Raw genomic sequence first — 18,667 nt, 5'->3', positions numbered from 1 at the left:
ACTGCTTTGGTCTTTTAGGGGAGAGTTTGATTCAAAATGTCAATGGGGTTGTTTTTCATAACTTAATAAGCTGATCTTAAAGTTGAAATGAAATGAGCATATGAGACTATCCAGGAAAATTCTGAAATACAAATGAAGAATGAGGGTCGGGGGGGAGGGGCTAATCTTATCAAACATTTACAAATGGGGGTAAGTCAATCAGTTTGCCACTGGAGCAAGAATAAACAGTTGCATCTGAATTGACTTGAAAATGACTGATAGTGACTTAGGGTATCCTACATCCCAGAAAGAAGTCCTCAGGGGTCCATATGGGAATTGATGTGGATTGCAGTCTTGCCGGCAAAGAAACGTGATCAGATTTGTGTACTTTTGCATCCTTTAACCCCTGTCTCAGCAGAAGCCACTGCTTGGTCAGCCCAGAGCCAAATGACCACAAAAAAGAACTGTCTGCAAGAATGTCACCCAACTGGGGCACGCTTCTAAGTAAGTAGGTTGGAGCATTCGCTCTTCAGCCCCTTGGGTACTTCCCTGGTGAGACCTGCTTTAACAGGAAGCTGCTCACTTTGCTATTGGTTCCCTGGCCTGAGAAACTGGAAGGAAAAGAAGCTATGACACTCTTTGAGAGGGGAGGGTGAGTGACTGTGATGCCTCTTACCTTTAAGTACAAATGACTTTGTAAAAATTAAAATTAGACATAAAAGGAAAGACCAACAAGCTTCCAACACTGAGCTGCCTCGGACTGATGGTGTTTTAACAACATTAAATTTACAACCATTACAAACATTAGTCTAAAACACACACTTGACAAAATTATTCCAAGCACAGCTACTTCATGAGTCCTCAGCTCCTAAAATCCTTAACCAGTAGCCAGTTCCCATTCAGTCACAATTTAGCTCCAACTTATGCAACACCATGTATGTCACAGTAGAATTTTGCTCCATAGGGTTTTCAATGGCTGATGTTTTAGAGGTAGATCACCATGCCTTTGTTTCGAGGAGCTTCTGGGTAGCCTCAAACCTCCAATCTTCTGGTTAGCAGCCGAGTAGGTTAATCGCATGCACCACTCACAGACTCTCCTAAATCCTTAGCTAATACCCATTTTCTCATACCATTAGCTTCTCTTCTAAAACTTTGATAGTTAAACCTATTTTTACAAATCATACAATGAAAAGAAGAGAAAAAGACATTTATTACAGATTGGAACTGATCAGAAGAAAAATCATAAAATTCGTAAATTAATTTTCTTCATTAGAAGTTTTATTCCTTCTGATGTTTTTCTGTTAAAAGAGAAAAGAAGGGGAGGATTAGATCCCTGTGGCACAGTTTCACATTCTTGCCTTGGAGGAGAAGGACGCAGGATTCCTGGTTGCCATTCAAGAAGGAATCCAAGATGACACCAGAGGGCTTGAGCAGCTATGCAAAGTAGTCAGCTCCTGGAACAAAGAAAATGGATGAAAGACACCTCCAGGAAGAAGAGCTAATCAAGTCTTGGGGAACAAAGATGCAGCCCTAGAAAGGAAGTTCAAGTCCCAAAAAGGGGAGGGCAAGAGAGGCCCCTGAGGATAGGCTGCAGGAACGTGTTGGAACTCAAGCTGGTCTAAAGAGGTGCTTGTGGTGTGAGGGTAAGAAGGAAGAAATCCACCCAACCAGTCAAGGAGGAAGTTTGGTCATAGCCGTGGTCATCTGAGGGTATGGGGCTTGATATAGGATTATTCATTCATCCATTCAACATGAATGCATTGAGCATTTATTAGGGGTTACAATGATCAATGAAACATAGCCCCTGACCTCAAAAAAAAAAATCACAAACTAGTGAAGATAGAAGTGATTATAGGACAGCATGGTCAATGCATAAAAATGTATAGAAAATCTTGTGTATCATTCAAAATATGTTATAAATCCTAACCCCTATATCTGTGGTTGTAACCCCATTTGGAAATGGGTTCTCTTTGTTAAATTAAGGAGATAGTATTAGTGTAGGATGTGTCTAAATCAATCTCTTTTGAGATATAACAGAGCAGAGATAGGGGAGGATAGATGCCACGCCACGTGACGGTCGTCAAGTGTACGAAGCTGGTTTTGATTTTTAGGATGCACTGTAGATTTAAAAGAAAATCTACCATATGTATTTTTCATGAAGAGGGTCTCACTGGTGAATTTTCCTTCCATTTTAGCAAAATGACAGTTAACTTATTTCAAAGTCTAGTCTTTCAAAATTAATTAGACTATGCTTAACCTAACGTGAAGGATTCTTTCATCTGCTCAAAAAAATATTTCACTGAGCACTTTCTCTGTGCCAGTTTCCGTGCAGGCACTGGGTAGGACAATGTCAAAGAAAGCCCTGGAAGCCCTGCTCTCAGGGAGTCGGATGGGAGCAGAGAGGTCAACAAGTAACTACACTGTCCGGTATTTAACTCTTTATGGTGACTTATAGAAGGAAGCAACTCTGATGTGGTGGGGGGTTAGGGTGGGAGCGGGGTTCTGGGGTTGTCAGAGTCAACCTCCCAAGTGAGGTGACAGCTGAGCCAAAACCTGAATCATGAGGAGGAATTAACCAGACAGATGTTCCAGACACAGGTTGTAGCAGGAGGAGCTGCAAGCATTTCAGTATTATTGGAGCATAGGAGCAGGGGAACTTGGGAGAGGTGAGGCCAGAGAGATGGGCAGAGGCCAGATTATGAAAACCTTTGTGGGCTATGCTAAGGAATTTGGACTTTATTCGCAAAGCATGCAGTGTTAGGTAAACTGTAAAGCCCATGAAAGTTCAAGTTTTATTATTAACTCAAGTGCGTGTGTGTAAAAATGTGCCCTGAACCGACATCTATAATTATATCCAATCTATAACAGATTCCTTTTCAGTGTGCCCTTAATGGTGTCCCTCTAGTCTTGGGTGCCATTAGAAACAGAGCAACATTTGTTCTAATACCTGGGAACTGGAAATTTTTATACACGTGAGACTCAGTGATGCTCAATGCGGGTTTGGTCAACCAGGGCTCAGGGCCCAGCTCCCCAAACAAGCTGTTCTTCCTCTTGGCTCAGTGCCTGGCTTTTGCACACCTCTGTTTCATCCCATAAGTGAATCGAACATCACAGAGTTTAAGTGAGGAAGGGGCAGAGTCTCCTCTGTGTTTAAAGATAAACCTGAGGACAGCATGCAGGGTAGACAGCAAGCGATCAGGACCTGAGGCAAGAAAGCAGGCAGTGGTGAAGGTAATGAAATGATGGATCAATTGCAGAGAAAATGTGTAGGCAAAGCAATAAGACCAAACCCCTGGGGATGTTGGGAGAAGACAAAGGATAAGGAAGAGTCAGTGATGCCCCCAAGGCTCAAGCAAATTAGGTGAATCATGATGCTTTCGATTAAGATGGGAGTTTGGAAGGAAGCTAGTTGAGTTTGGGGATGTTATGAGATACCTGTAATAACTGCATCCAGTCCGCAGTTGATCTAAGGACCTGGATCTCGGGATAGAGCATGGTAAGAGATGCATATTTGGGGATAATTACACATTAGTCATAGTTAAATTCAGGCAAATGGAAAAGATGACAGAGTATTATGTAGAATAAGGAAAGAATCTAAGAGATAACACAAATGGTTGCTAGTATTTAAATTATAGGAAAAAGAAAGCCAGGTCAGTTTCATAGACTTGAGGGGTTCAAATACAGTTTGCGAAAAGCAGAAAAGTACATGGGAGGTGAGGAGGTTGAGGCAGCTACCATGGACCTATTAACCAAGAAGCTTAGTCATGAAGGAAAAGATGGAGGGAGGACAGGTGCTGGGTTGGGAGAGATGGGGCAAAGGAAGGGGCTGTCTGTTTTCGTTTGTTTGCTCCTAGGGTGGGGACACTTGATCACAGCAAGTGGTGAAAGGTAAAAAAGCCAAGGGAAAAGAGATTAAGGGTGCACGAGATTGAAGAGCAACATCTTAAAGTAGGCAAGAGAAGGTGGGAGAGGCAAGAACAGGGGCTGAATAGCGTACTGCTGGCGTTTGGAGGTACAGGAGCAGCAGTTTAAGACATTCACTCCAAGTAGCTTTTACTCTAAATATACATGTTTTTAACTGTGTAGCCTTACCTCAAGACTCTTACTCAAAGTCAGCATAAGTCCTTTCTCTATACTGGTGGGCTGGCTGCCTTCTGTTTCCAGGAGGAGAGAACCTTCTTGTGGTCTCTGAAGATGGAAAGAGGACACATAAGCTCCATCATTCACATCAAGATCCAAGACAACGTGGACTACATGAACATAAATTAACAAGAAATGATTGCGACTAGCTTAACCAGAACCCAGACCACCAACAGAATACCCCAGAAACGTGATAACTATGTCTTCTTGATCAAGCTCCCCCTCACTGCCTCCTCAGTCATGTTATTTAAACAACCGAGCCCAGTATTTATTTCCCTCTCTTCTGTGTTGCCAGGTGTGATATTCTCATCCACTACTGGAAGCCCCTCGAGGACAGGGAATGTCACTTTCATCTTATGGTACTCTGCAGGGTCTGCCCAGTACTTGTCACACAGAATGTAGTCCATATATATGTGCAGAATTAAATTAAATCATCATGTTCAAAGCTGTCTCCAAGATGGCTGCAGAAACCTCAAAGAGTCTTAGAATTCAGTTCTGGAATTATCTTCTAAGGCACATAAAAGAATATGGCAATTAACTTATATCCATATAGTATTATTTTTTATCCCAAGTGGCATTTTCCCTGTGTAGTAACCAGCTTCCAAGATGGCCTCCTATGAGCCTCATCTCTTGGTATTCAAACCCCAGGTAATCTGCTCCCACATTGGACCAGGGCTGGTCTCTGTGATTAATTAAAGTAAGGTAGAAGTTGTAATGCATCACTTCCAACATTAGGTTATGAAAGATTGCGACTTCTGTCTTGCTGCTGTTAAGGATTGAATTGTGTCCCTCGAAAATGTGTGTTAACTTGGATAGGCCGTGATTCCCCGTATTGTTGGTGATTGTCCACCATTTGGTCATCTGATGTGATTTTCCTATGTGTTATAAATGCTACCTCTTTGATGTTAAAGAGGCAGGATTAGAAGCAGTTATGTTAATGAGGAAGGACTCAGCCTGTAGGATTAGATTGTATCTTGAATCCATCCTTTTTGAGATACAAAAGAGAGAAGCAAGCAGAGACACATGGAAACATCATACCACCAAGAAAGTAGTGCCAAGAGAAGAGCATGGCCTTTGGACCCGGGGTTCCTGAATGATGAACCTCCAAGTCCAGGGGAAGATTGGTGACAAGGACCTTCCCCCAGAGCTGACAGAGAGAGAAAGCCTTCCCATGGGGCTGGCACCCTGAATTTTGACATCTAGCCTACTAGACTGTGAGAGAATAAACTTCTTTGTTAAAGCCATCCGCTTGTGACATTTCTGTTATAGCAGTACTGGATAACTAAGACAGGCACTCTCTTGCTCACTTATTCTCTCTCTCTCTCATCTCTCACACTGGGGGAAGCCAGCTGTCATGTTTTGAGAACATTCAGGCAGCTCTGTGGAAAGGTCAACAGGGCAAGAAAATGAAGCCCTCAGTTTAGCAGCCCATGAAAAACTGAGGCTGCCAACATTCATGTGAGAGAGCTTGGAAGTGGATTCTTCAGCCCCAGTTGGCCTTCAGATGAGATCACAACTCTGGTTGACTTCTTGTCTGCAATTTCATGAGACATCCTGAGCCAGAACCACCAACAAAGGTACCCCTGGCTTCTTGATCCTCGGAAACTGTGAGATAACAAATGTTTGTGGTCTTAAGACGTGGAATTTTGGAGTAATATGATATGCGGCAGTAGATAACTAATACTCCCAAGCTGGCTATTAATCTGATTCACCAGATTTATTTCCAAATGACTTCTGGCTGTTTCCGAAGCCAAATCCAAGGACAACAATTTGCCACCAGTAAAGAGATTCAAAAGAACGGGCCATAGATTCTGAAGGCAATTGCAAAAGAATAGCTCAAAAGTGTTTTTCAGCACTGGTCACACTGTTAAAATAACTGTGTGTTCTCCCAAAGTGACAGTGTGAGACACGTATAAAACTTAGACTTTTAGTTATTATTATTCGAGCCCTAGCACTTCAATTAAATTGGAGTGTGACTAATGAGGATCGGACATCGAGCTCTGTGACATGTACTATCTGTGTTACTCATTTTTAATGGGGACTGTGAACATAGTGTGAGCTTCACGGTTCTTCCAGAAGCAGCATGGAAACGGCACAGGCTCTGTATCAAAGCCACCTTCACCACCCACTGCCTGGGTCAAAGTTCTCTATTAGTCCTGTTGCCTTGAACATGTTACACAGACTTGCTAACTAAGCCTCAGTTTGCTCACCTCCTAAATGGGAAGAAACTGAGTGTTGAGCTCACAGGATGGTTGTAAGAGTTGAAGGAGAAAATCGTGTTAAGTAATTAATACACAGTAAGCATTCTGAATATGCCAGCTAAGGTCTTGAGCTATCACCCATTTCTCCACCTATATAAGCAGGTAATACACCTGGTTTACCAAGTTACCACGAAGATTAAGTGCGAAACAGGTCTGCACAAAACCAAACCAAAACAAACCCATTGCTGTTGAGTTGGTTCCAACTCATAGCTACCCTACAGGACAGAGTAGAACTGCCCCATAGAGTTTCCAAGGAGTAGCTGGTGGATTCAAACTATCAACCTTTTAGTTAGCAGTCAAATGTTTAAGCACTGTGCCACAAGGACTCCAGATCTGCACAAGGAAGGCACTAAATAACTATTAGTTTTGTCCACTTACCCAGAAGTACAGTTGAGGGTGGAGGACAAAGAGGAGCTAGAAAGAGTTTGGGCTATTCAGAAAACACTCCAGAGTAGGGCAGGAAATGGGGTCTATGCCAATTTCCTGTACCGGATTTGATATCTTAATTCCTGGTAACTTTTAAATGAGTTAATGATACAAGATGAACTCTTTAATGATCTGCCATGCAAGTTTATGCAGTGTCATTCCTTTCATTTTCATTTAAAATATTCTGTTTCAGGGGTTTGATTCTAATGAAATGGCTTCAGAAGAGTCTAGAATGATCAGAAAAGGATCTGTGGGGGTTCTATAGGATAAAATAGAACCGCTTACCTGGTGACCTTTCATGAAATTGTTCATTTCTGGGTCCATCAGGAATGAGCCCTGTAACACAGTGACAGTCATAAGACATCCTCCCTTCCCCCCACTTCCAGAATGTTCTGTGATTTTGTTATTGATACCACCAATATGCTTCTTCTTCAAGGAAGTTGGGGGAGATCAACAAAGAGTTTTGCCACCATCACCACCAATAGAGCAGAGTCTCAGGAACATGAAAGATGACTCCAAAATCATAGAACACTAACCTAATATGACTTCAAATAAGAGGTCATACAGAAAGGGGAAAAAAATGAGCTCTCTCCTCCCCCACCAAGACACTTAAAGGAATGGTCCGCTCTAGTCACATGGCTGGAGGATCACAGAGTCAGCCCTGACCAGCTGGATGAGGTTTAGTGCTAATCCTCCCATCTACACATTATTGCATATCTGGGTCCATAACTTAGGTAGTGCACCCCGCAGGGGACAAGCATGCTCAAGGCATGGGACTCTCTTAGGGAGAAAACCATCATTGACTTGCCTACGACAGCCAAGCTAGGGCCATCAAAGGAATCAAGTATGGGAAAGCTCTGTATTAATGATAAAGGGATACTAAATGAATAGTCATATCATTATTGCTGAAAGCAGCGAATATGAGAAAAATGTTTTCCGGTGTTTTATTGACTATGCAAAGGCATATGACTGTGTGGATCATAACAAATTATGGGTAACATTGCGAAGAATGGAAATTCCAGAACACTTAATTGTGCTCATGAGGAACCTGTACATAGATCAAGAGGCAGTTATTCCAAAAGGACAAGGGGATACTGCATGGTTTAAAATCAGGAAAGGTGTGCATCAGGGTTGTATCATTTCACCATATTTATTCAACCTGTATGCTGAACAAATATTACGAGAAGCTGGGCTATATGAGGAAGAACTGGGCCTCAGGATTGGAGGAAGACTCATTAACAACCTTCAATAAACAGATGACACAATTTTGCTTACTGAAAGTCAAGAAGACTTGAAGAACTCACTGATGAAGAACAAAGATCACAGCCTTCAGTATGGATTACACCTCAAATAAAGAAAACAAAAATCCTCACAACTGAACCAATAAGCAACATCAAGATAAACGGGGAAAAGATTGAAGCTGTCAAGGATTTCATTTTACTTGGGTCCACAATCAATGCCCATGGAAGCAGCAGTCAAGAAATCAAAGGACATATTGTACTGGGCAAATCTGCTGCAAAAGGCCTTTTTACATTGTTGAAAAGCAAAGATGTCACTTTAAGGACTAAGATGCACCTGGCCCAAGCCATGGTGTTTCCAATCCCCTCACATGCATGTGAAAGCTGGACAATGAATAAGGAAGACTGAAGAAGAGTTGATGCCGGCAAAAAATATTGAATATACCATGGACTGCCAAAAGAACAAACAAATCTGTCTTGGAAGAAGTACAGCCAGGATGCTTATTAGAAGTGAGGATGGCGAGACTTCGTTTCACACACTTTGGACATGTTATCAGGAGGAACCAGTTCCTGGAGAAAGACATCATGCTTGGTAGAGTAGAGGGTCAGCGAAAAAAGAGGAAGACACTCAATGAGAAGTTGACATAGCGGCTGCAACAATGGGCTCAAGCATAACAGCGATTGTGAGGATGGCGCAGGACTGGGCAGTGTTTCATTCTGTTGTGCATAGGGTCGCTACGAGTTGGAACTGATTCAATGGCACGTAACAGCAACAATGAATGAACAGTAATATCATTATTGCTAAAGAAAGGAGCAAAAGCAAAAGAGAATGTTTATTTTCTTTAATTGCTCTATTTTCAAAGACTATATATGTATTTCTGGTTTCAAATGCAATCACTAACAAAGATCTACCATATGAAATTGTTTTAAGAAAAAAAAATTTAATAACAGCCTCAACTTACCTTGTGGATAATTGTTTCTCCGTCTATAGGATCTCAACATGTCCTCAAAAATCAACTAAACAAAGGTAGACATCAATAGGTGTCAACATATAAGAGACAAAAAGGAAAAAAAAAGTGATTTATATTGCAGAAAAAAAAGTAAATATTATCTGGAGGGATTGATATAAAATGCATTTTAATGAAATAAGTCAACATATTAAACTGTTATAGTGTATACAACTGATACATTTAAGAAAGCATGTGGGGAAAGCAACTTACAATTTAATAAAGTTTAAATTTACTAAAAGGCTTCCCACTAGACCCAGAATCAGAGCGTACACCCAAATACTATTGTGGACCAGAAATACACATATATATATATATCACATTTTACAGAAGTAAAGTGTTATTATATGGACTTGCAAATAGACTGAGCTAAGGTCAAATTTGGGAGCTTTCTCTCTATGAAGTCCCCATGTTGTGTTCAGTTAGAAAACAAAACAAAACAAAACCCTTTGCCATCGAGTCGATTCCGACTCATAACGACCCTGTAGGACAGAATAGAACTGCCCCATAGAGTTTCCAAGGAGCACTTGGTGGATTCAAACTGCCAGCCTCTTGGTTAGCAGCTGTAGGACTTAACCACTACACTACCAGGGTTTCCAAAGGGTGTGCAAAAATAGTCCTCATGAAGCCCCTAGAAGACCAAGCAATAGGGTCCCCCCACAAAGTAGGGTGGCAGCTTAGTTCAGTTTTTCTGGTGGGTGTCTGGGCTCCCCATCTGTTATCCTCTCAGTCCTGAATACTGACAGGTGGTTAGCCTCTTGGCCACCAACACAGTGATTGATCTAGGATGGGGCACGTGCCAAAACAATTTAATGGAAAAAAAATAGTCTTTTCAAATCACAATGTTGGGATATTCACTTGCAAAAGAATGAAGCTGAACCCCTAACTCACACCATTATCAAAAATTAACCCAAAATAGTCATGGACCGCAACATAAGACTGAAAACTATAAAACTCTTACGAGAAAACACAGTGTTTCGTCCTGTTGTGCCACATGTCAAACATGGTCCTGGACTAACAAAACACCCCTGCCCTCGTGAGACATACATTCTAGTATGAAAGGCAGTCAGCAGACAGACAAATAAATATGTAACAATTTCAGGTAGGAAATTTATATAACACTGATTTTATAGTATTACTGCAAATTACTGTTAAAGAGTTGAGAGAAAAAGGAAGTATCCTGTCATTCTCTAATATCAGTTATGTACTGGACGCTGGACCAGATCTTTCTTACACATCCGTTTACTTGATTCTCTCAACACCCTATAAGGTGGTTTTATTACTCCATTTAACAGGTGAAGAAGCTGTGGATTACGAAGGTTAAGGCTAAATTGCAGAGCTTGTAAAGAGTTTGGGGAATCCTGGTGGTTCAGTGGTTAAGAGCTACGGCTGCTAACCAAAAGGTCGGCAGTTCAAATCCACCAGGTGCTCCTTGGAAACTCTATGGGGCAGTTCTACTCTGTCCTATAGGGTCGCTATGAGTAGGAATCGATGAGATGGCAACGGGTTTTTTTTTTGTTTTGGTAAAGAGTTTGAACACTGACCCAACACAATCTCTCATCTTCACTAAACCACAGTGCCAAGGAGTCACAGATTTAGACCTAAACCTTTGAAGATTTGCTAATTGCTACTCTGAGCTCATGTCCCAAATCTTGAGGGGCAGAGAGCAGCGGGAGAATAGGCTGGAAGAAACAGAAGACTTTGGAAATGAGGTGATGCATGTTAAAAGTGGAGAAAACAGCTGAGTAAGCAGCTACGTTTGCCCATATGGAGTAATGATCCAGCTACCATATCACAAAAAATAAAAGAACCAGTGGCTGCGGAGTGGGTCCAACTCATGGTGACCCCATGTGTGTCAGAGGAGAACTGTGCCTGGTAGGGTTTTCAATGGCTGATTTGTCAAAAATAGATCGCCAGGCCTTTCTTCTGCAGTCCGTCTCAGTGGATTTAAACAGCCAGCCTTCCAGTTAGCAGGGAGCGCATTAACTGTTTGCACCACGCGCAGTCTTCCTACTTTATCACGCCACTCTGCTTTGTACAGACCCACATAGACCCTATAAGACACTGCTTGAGAGGAGCTCAAGCCCCTGGTCCTACCTCTTCGCTGCTGCTGGACTCGGAGCTGGAGGACCAGCGGCAGTGAACCCAGACGTCCTGCACCTGCTGTGCGGACACCCGCGCCGAGCTTCTGCAGACGGCCGCTGGCTGGGAACGACAAAGCAGCGAGTTATGCCTTCAGCTGCTCTAGAAAGGGTTAGGGTCTTTCCGAGAAACGGAGCAGTACTGCAGGGCTGACAACATGATGTAGAAAGGAAAGATTTACAGAGACATTTCGTTTCTCCAAAATGAAAATTTCCCAATACTTCAGCAGACATAAATGAAATATTTAAATAGCTTTTCGGAGTTTGATACATCACGAGCCTCAGGGGAAAACAAACACTCCCTCCAAAAGCCCTGAGTGGGAGGCCTCGAACCGTCTCCCATCTGTACAGAAAGAAATGGTTGAGAATCCCAAAGGACTTTGCTCTCTTCCTCTTCATCCTCAGATTTCCTTACAAATAAATGTTTCTGACACTTTGGCTTGGATTCTTTGTAAAACCGGGTCTCAGTGAAAAGTTCCATGAAAGAAATAACCAAAAAAAACCGCCTTTTCAGAATTTATATCATTGTGAACCAAAATCCTTTGCCTACAAGTCAGCTCCAGTTCATGGCGACCCCACGTGCATTAGAGCAGAACCGTTTTCGTTGACTGACTTTTCGGAAGTAGATCAGCAGGCCGTTCTTGCCAGGGGCCTCCAAGTAGACTTGAACCTCCAACCTTTTGGTTAGCAGCCAAGTTATGCACCATACAGTGTCTCCACATCATTGTGAAGTGGTCCCAAGATAATTACACTGATAGAGTAGTAAGAACCCAAAGACCGGGCAAAAGGTTACACAATTTTCTACCCCTTTCCACCAAGGTGGGTGCTGGAAGAACCTTCTACGTTTTGGAAAACAAATACTGGGTTGACGGTGCTGCCTTGTTCAGGCAGGACTGGTGCCCACAGGTGTTAATTAAGTGCCATCTCAAGCTCTGATTGCTAAGAATACAAAAATGAACACGACACGTTCTTGATCTCATGGAGCCCAGGCTAAGAGGGGAAACAGATTGGCAACAGCTAGCTACAAAATAATGCAGCACGCACCAGAACACGGTTGGCGTTTTAGATTCATTTCTACCAGAATTTGAAATGTTTGTGGGATTTTTCTCTTGTGTTGACCTCTTTGTATTCACTTTGTCTAAAAATGTTATAAAGAGGGACCAGTCCCTGGAGAAGGACATCATGCTTGGTAAAGCAGAGGGTCAGCAAAAAAGAGGAAGACCCTCAACGACATGGATTGACACAGTGGCTGCAACAATGGGCTCAAGCATAACAAAGGTTGTGAGCATGGCACAGGACCAGGCAGTGTCTCCTTCTGTTGTACATAGGGTCACTATGAGTCGGGACTAACTTCACGGCACCTAACAACAGCAACAACCACTATCCCCATTTTAAAGAGCAGGGAAATGAGGCAACGAGGTGTTAAATAGTTTTTCCAGATCACTCAGGGACACAGGACTCCAAAGCTCAGGGTCCAACTACTAAGCCCCTCTGCTGCCCTCCCAAGCAACACAGTGTAGACGCAGTTAGTGGCGCTGGCCGGTGTGGCTGAGCCCCAGGCAATGACCAAGGTGACTTGTGAATCCACTCCACGTCATGGAATAAGACGCAGCTATTCTTTTTGTGGGTTTTGGGGATTAGGACCTCCCAGTCACACTTACCGAATAGAGGTCCCTTTGGAAGTCACAGGTAGAGGGATCTTCTCCGGAATCTCTCCTGCATACAGTTTCTCGTATACTGAATTCTATGTCCATGTTCAAGCTGTCCCCATCCACAATATTGACCTTCACAAAAACAAAGTGTGTTTCTGAACTTCACAATACTAGAAATGCCTCCACCTGCACCATGAGAAAACTTTCACAGACTCACCCACCGCCACCGTTAAAGCTACAAATTTTTGTAGCTATCCCCTAGTTCAATGCCCTCATCCCACAGATAACAAACTGAAGACCAGAGGGAAAAAGTGATTTACCAAAGTCACACCATACTTCAGAACTGGAATTCAGGTGTCCTAACTCCAAGGCTCTTTAGAAACAAGGATGGCAAGACTACGTCTCGCATGCTTTGGACATATTATCAGGAGGGATCAGTCCCTGGAGAAGGACATCATGCTTGGTAGAAGAGAGGGTCAGAGAAAAAGAGGAAGACCCTCAATGAGATGAACTGACACAGTGGCTGCAACAATGGGCTCAAGCATAAGGATGGCGCAGGACCAGGCAGGGTTTCGTTCTGTTGTACACAGAGTTGCTATGAGTCGGAACCAACTCGACGACCTCTAACAACAACAACTCCAAGGCAAGTAGTGCTTCTAATGATTTATGTTCACATATTTGTAAGTGTCATTTTCCAAATGCTCCATAATTCCTTGAAAATTCAGGAAATAAGTAATTAAATGACAAGCACACCTCTGCTGTTCAGATTGTTGCCCTCCCCCCACTTCCTGCTTGATCAGTTCTTGTCTGCACACAAGGTTACACAATTTCCTACCCCTTTCCACCAAGGACGGCCTTCTACATTTCTTGAGGAATCATGGAGTTCTGATGACACAGAAGTCTCTGTGATTTATTTAGTGCTATTGTGTAAATTGTGTGTCCAGGGAGCCCTGGTGGTGCAGTGGTTAAGCACTTGGCTGCTAACCGAAAGGGCGGCAGTTCAAAACTACCAGCAGCTCCATGGGAGAAATGACCTGGTGGTCTGCTTTCAAAAAGATTACAGCCTAGAAAACCAAATGGGGCAGTTCTACTCTGTCAAAAGGGGCCTCTGTGAGTCGGAATCAACTGAAAGGCATCCAACAGCAGCAGTGTGTGTCCAACACCAAAGCAATACTCTCTTTCTCTGTCCCGCTGTCTCTCTCTTGCAATGGACTTCTCTGTCCTTTCCACCTCCCTCTGCACCCTCACCACCAGGCCTATGTCCACCTTTCGCTCCTCCTTCTGTGTCCACTGAGGGAACAGCCTGTGTGAACCCAATGTCAGAGCTGAAGCAGAAACCATCATTGTTTACGGATCCCATTGCCTTATTCTTTTCCATCTATTTTTAGATTTGCAGCCTGAGAGGCAAGTGGTTTGAAATAACAGTTGTGAGAGTATTTGATCCAGGTCTGCTGGCAAAATTCAGTGATTCCCACCCTGACCCCACCCCAGCATCACCAGGAGAGCATTTATGAATAATGGGCCCCATCCTCGGGCATTCCCATTTTGTTAGTCCATTATCCCTCCTGGGCATCAGGAGTATTTAAAGATCCCAGGTAATGCTACGTGTGCAGCCAGGGGCGAGGACCACAGGTCTCATTAAAGCAAATTCAGGGACAAAGTAGCAGGGCCTGACCCTTCTCCCCAGGTCCACTGAACTCTGTCCCAAAACACCCCCCCATATGCAAACAGTGCTAAACCCCTTATTTCCTTTGGACGTATTCCTGGTGGTGAAGGTATGAGATCAAAAGCCATAAACATGTTCAACAATCTCCAAACTGCTTTCCAAAGACAATTTTACCAATTTATACTCTCTAGCACTTACAATTTCTTTTTCACTTTGTTATTTCAATCCTGATTCTTTTTAGTCAATGTTTTTCCAAATTTCCTTACTCATCCGTATTTCTTCTTTTGTGAATTGTTTGCACCGTCAGTTCCAGACGGTCTATTGCTCATCTTTCTCCTGAAGATTTTCCTTGACTCTTAGTGTACCTCCCATTTCTGGAGAATGGAGAGAATGGGTATATTGGGGGCCATCTATAAGCTTTTCTGGAGTAGCTGCATGGTGCAAATGCTTAACACATTCAGTAACTAACTGAAAGTTTGGTGGTTTCTGTCCATCCAGAGGCACCTCAGAAGAAAAGCCTGGCTACCTAACTCTGAAAAATCAGCCACGGAAAACCCCATGGTGCACAGTTCTACACTGACACACATGATGTCGCCATGAGTTGGAGTTGGAATTGACTCAACGACAACTGGTTTGGTTTTTGTTTGTTTGTCTATCTATAAGTATTTGTAGAAGAAATGACTAACAAGAACAACATAAAGCAAAGTGTGGAACCCAGGAGAAACCAAAGATATCCTTTCCCGTGGAAGGAGAAAAGACGGCTTCCTAGAGGACTCAGTGGTGAATGTAGCTTGACCACTGAATTTGGATAACCAGAGATGGCTGGAAAAAAGGCAAAAATAGGCAAACTTCCAGTTGGAAGAGTGGTGCTCAGGAGGGGGAAAGCATCTCTCTTATTTATGTATCCACTAGGAATCAAGAACATATATGTGTGAGTACTTATTTGTAGGTGTACATATTCTGGGCCCAGGTTTGTTTGACTATTCCAAGATGGTGTTCCTGCTGTAGGGAGCCCTCTCTGGCTACACTCAAACTTCTCATTTCCACAGACCAGATTTCAACAGTATCAGTAGCTGGTTCTCTCAGGACTCATCCTGCCTGCTCCTATGCATTTAATTAGATACTTTTTGCTTTCTGCATGAGCGAGAGCTAAATTACAAATAAATTTAATCTGTTTATCTGCAAGTTTGGCAAGAGTACATTAAGTCTGCAACACTTCAAGTGAATTTCCTTCAACGCAAAAGATGGAAGCTGATGCAACCAGTGGGCCAAGAAGGGGCCTCTTTATTCTGGCCCAGTCCCCTTCCAGAAGGAGTCCCTTGGTGGCACAAAAGGTAAAGCATTTGGCTATTAGCCAAAACGTTGGTGATTTGAACCCACCCAAAGGCACCTTGGAAGACAGGTCTGGTGATCTGCTTCTGAAAGTTCATGGCCTTAAAAACCCTGTGGAACACAGTTCTACTCTACACCCATGGGGCTGCTAAAAGTTGGAATCAATTCAACAGCAACTAACAACAACAACCCTTCCAGAAAGAACTCAACCTTTGGCAGGGCAGCTGACCACGCATGTCTTAAAGTTCCTTCATACAACATCCAGGTCCAAGGAACCCTCCTCTGGCCGTGACAGCCTGGTTCTAGAGTGGGCACCTGACCAAAGCATAGACAATAGTCTTAATGAACTACAGCTTAATTAGTAAAGACAGTGGGGGAAATGAGATTCATCTCCTGGGAATTTGGAAATGAGAAACTGAGCCAGTGTCTGATGAAGAAGGGTCAAGATGAATATGTTGTATTTGGAGACTGGGGTAGGAAAGAATGAGCAACAGCCACCTGGTCCCTGCGAGGAAGTAGCCACAGCCTGAATTCCTGACCTGTCTCCACTCCAGGTCCCAACCACCCAGTTCCATGACAGGTTCATTCCTAGGGCATGTAACTTTCTATAACCTCCTCCACCCCTGACTTAACCTAAACTAGCTTGAGGTTATTTCTCTTCCTACCTTCCAAATGAGCCCCATTAAGACAATAACCAAGCTGAGGAGATTATCTGGGGGCAGGTGGAAGGAGACAACTTACTGTGTGTCATGGATTGAATTGTGTTCCCCAAAAATATCTGTCAGCTTGGCTAGGTCATGATTCCCAGTGTTGTATGATTATCTACCATTTTGTCATCTGATGCGATTTCCCCATGTGGTACAAATCCTATCACTAGGATATAATAAGATGCATTAGTGGCAGTTATATTGATGAGATCTATAAGATTAGATAGTGTCTTAAGTCAATCTCTTTTGAGATATAGAGAAGCAAGTAGAGACATGGGGACCTCATACCACCAAGAAAGCAGCGCCAGGAGCAGAAAGCATCCTTTGGACCTGGGGTTCCTGTGCTGAGATGCTCCCAGACCAAGTGAAGACTGATAACAAGGACCTTCCTCCAGAGCCAACAGGGAAAGCCTTCCCTGGAGCTGATGCCCTGAATTCAGACTTCTAGCCCACTGGACTCTGAGAGAATAAACTCCTCTTTGTTAAACCCAACCACTTGTGGTATTTCTGTTATAGCAGCACTAGATGGCTAAAACACTGTCTATGCTTCTCCTTTGGAGGACATTCCTTTTTTTACCTATCACAGACATAGTCACCAGAAGCTCAGGAAAATTCATCTTTCCTATTTACCAAGGGGTAACAGGAAACAGAATACTATCACATGATGAAGGAAGGTAGGCTTTCTCAAACTCAAAAACCAAAATTTACTTTCTGTAAGTACTGGGGGCAAACCAAACAAAAAGGCTCACTGCCATGGGCTGGTTCCAACTCGTGGTGACCCCGTGTGTGTCAGAGAAGAACTGAGCTCATTAGGGTTTTCTTGTCTGTAATCTTTTTTTTTTTTTTTTAATCTTAACAGAAGCAGACCATCAGACCTTTTCTTCCACTGTCGTTGGGTGGGTTCAAACCACCAATCTTTAGGGTAGCAGTCAAGCGCAAACCATTTGCGCCATCTAGGGACCTTACAGTATTTGGAGAAACTATTGAATTTGAAAAAAAAAAAACCTCAGGAGGAACTATGAGGACCTCAGATCAAAGGTAGGATGCTCAGAGGACACTGTCATCAGAAGTAGCTTTGAAAGTTTTATGACGGTAATTGCGATTAAATCCTTGTCCTGTCAAAAGAAATGTACAAAAGAGATGACTTGTCTTTTTAAGTTGAACAAGTTAAAAGTGTATCCAACAAAGTGACAACATAGAAGAAAAAAAACCAGAAAGCAGTAAAGAAGAATGAGAAGATTCCATTCCTGCACTTACCCTTTTTAGTGAGCTTCTGAATGCCCGAAACAGGTATGGACTTAGGGCCTGGGAATTCACTTTTGCCACGGAAGCGCCAAGGACTTCCCTCAAGGTGGAAGGATCATAGTCATACACCGGGAATCCTGGACACAAAGCCCATGGGGCCATGGTGAGACAGATACACAGGGCCAGGAAGGCTCTGTGTCATTAAACAGAGGTGGTCCTCTCATTGAGTTGCTTACCTGAGCAAGACCAGGAGCCCATGCCAAGAACAAACACAACCAATATCATTATCATCTTCTCCATTCTGGGAAGAATAATTTTAATTCAGAGCAGAGGGTGCAGCTGTCTCTCTATGGGTGTTGGGGTGACAAACCCTCCTGAGAGCAGCTGTCTTTATCTAATGTGACCAGACTGCTCCTCAGACTGCAGCACTTTGTGGCTTAACCAGAAAGAATTGATCCTGGGGTCAATATTTGCTGTCCAACTTTTCCTATGGAAAGGTTCCAGTTTGAGGCCACTTTTGAAGTTTAAACTTTAACATGGGACATTAGCCCACAGACAAAGACATCAAGAGGCTTTGGGATTACACGTGTATTGTTTATTCCTCTTTATTTGAATTTCATTCTTTCGGGGGAGGAGATAGAATCTTATGTTCGTCCAAACGTTTCATTCTCATTGTGACCTGTTTAGTTACCTCTCCTGTTCCAAAGAATCTTACAGCTGACCTTTTCTGAGAATAACTTGTAAAATAATTCTGTCATTATTTCAAGAACTTTTTGGAAATTATAACTTTAAAAAAGGGAATTTAAGATATGCATTCCACATGTTCCAAGCAAGTATGCATGTAATAAGAAAGGGGCCCCGCATCCACACGGC

General features: G+C 42.9%; 1 protein-coding gene across 1 annotated transcript; it reads right to left on the bottom strand.

Moving 5' to 3' along the window:
• Window positions 1-4,081: 4,081 nt before the first annotated feature.
• SPP2 (secreted phosphoprotein 2) lies at window positions 4,082-18,094 on the bottom strand. Its single transcript, XM_049888859.1, has 7 exons — window positions 18,031-18,094; window positions 17,807-17,931; window positions 12,854-12,976; window positions 11,149-11,256; window positions 9,007-9,061; window positions 7,092-7,142; window positions 4,082-4,167 (listed from the first exon to the last, which is right to left on the bottom strand). Exons 1-7 carry the CDS (start codon window positions 18,092-18,094, stop codon window positions 4,082-4,084), a joined length of 612 nt encoding a protein of 203 aa, XP_049744816.1.
• Window positions 18,095-18,667: the final 573 nt, after the last annotated feature.

The sequence above is a fragment of the Elephas maximus genome, chromosome 6 (assembly GCF_024166365.1).
Source record: "Elephas maximus indicus isolate mEleMax1 chromosome 6, mEleMax1 primary haplotype, whole genome shotgun sequence".
Taxonomy (NCBI): Eukaryota; Metazoa; Chordata; class Mammalia; order Proboscidea; family Elephantidae; genus Elephas; species Elephas maximus.
The sequence above is the reverse complement of the archived record's forward strand: the minus strand, read 5'-3'. Positions and strand labels throughout refer to the sequence as shown.

Coding starts and splice junctions, on each gene's coding strand:
- SPP2 (XM_049888859.1), bottom strand. CDS start 18,094: ATGGAGAAGATGATAATGATATTGGTTGTGTTTGTTCTTGGCATGGGC. Junction 11,257..12,853: donor TCCAAAGGGACCTCTATTCG/GTAAGTGTGACT, acceptor TGTCGTTCCCAG/CCAGCGGCCGTCTGCAGAAG. Junction 4,168..7,091: donor ATTTCATGAAAGGTCACCAG/GTAAGCGGTTCT, acceptor TTCCATCTTCAG/AGACCACAAGAAGGTTCTCT.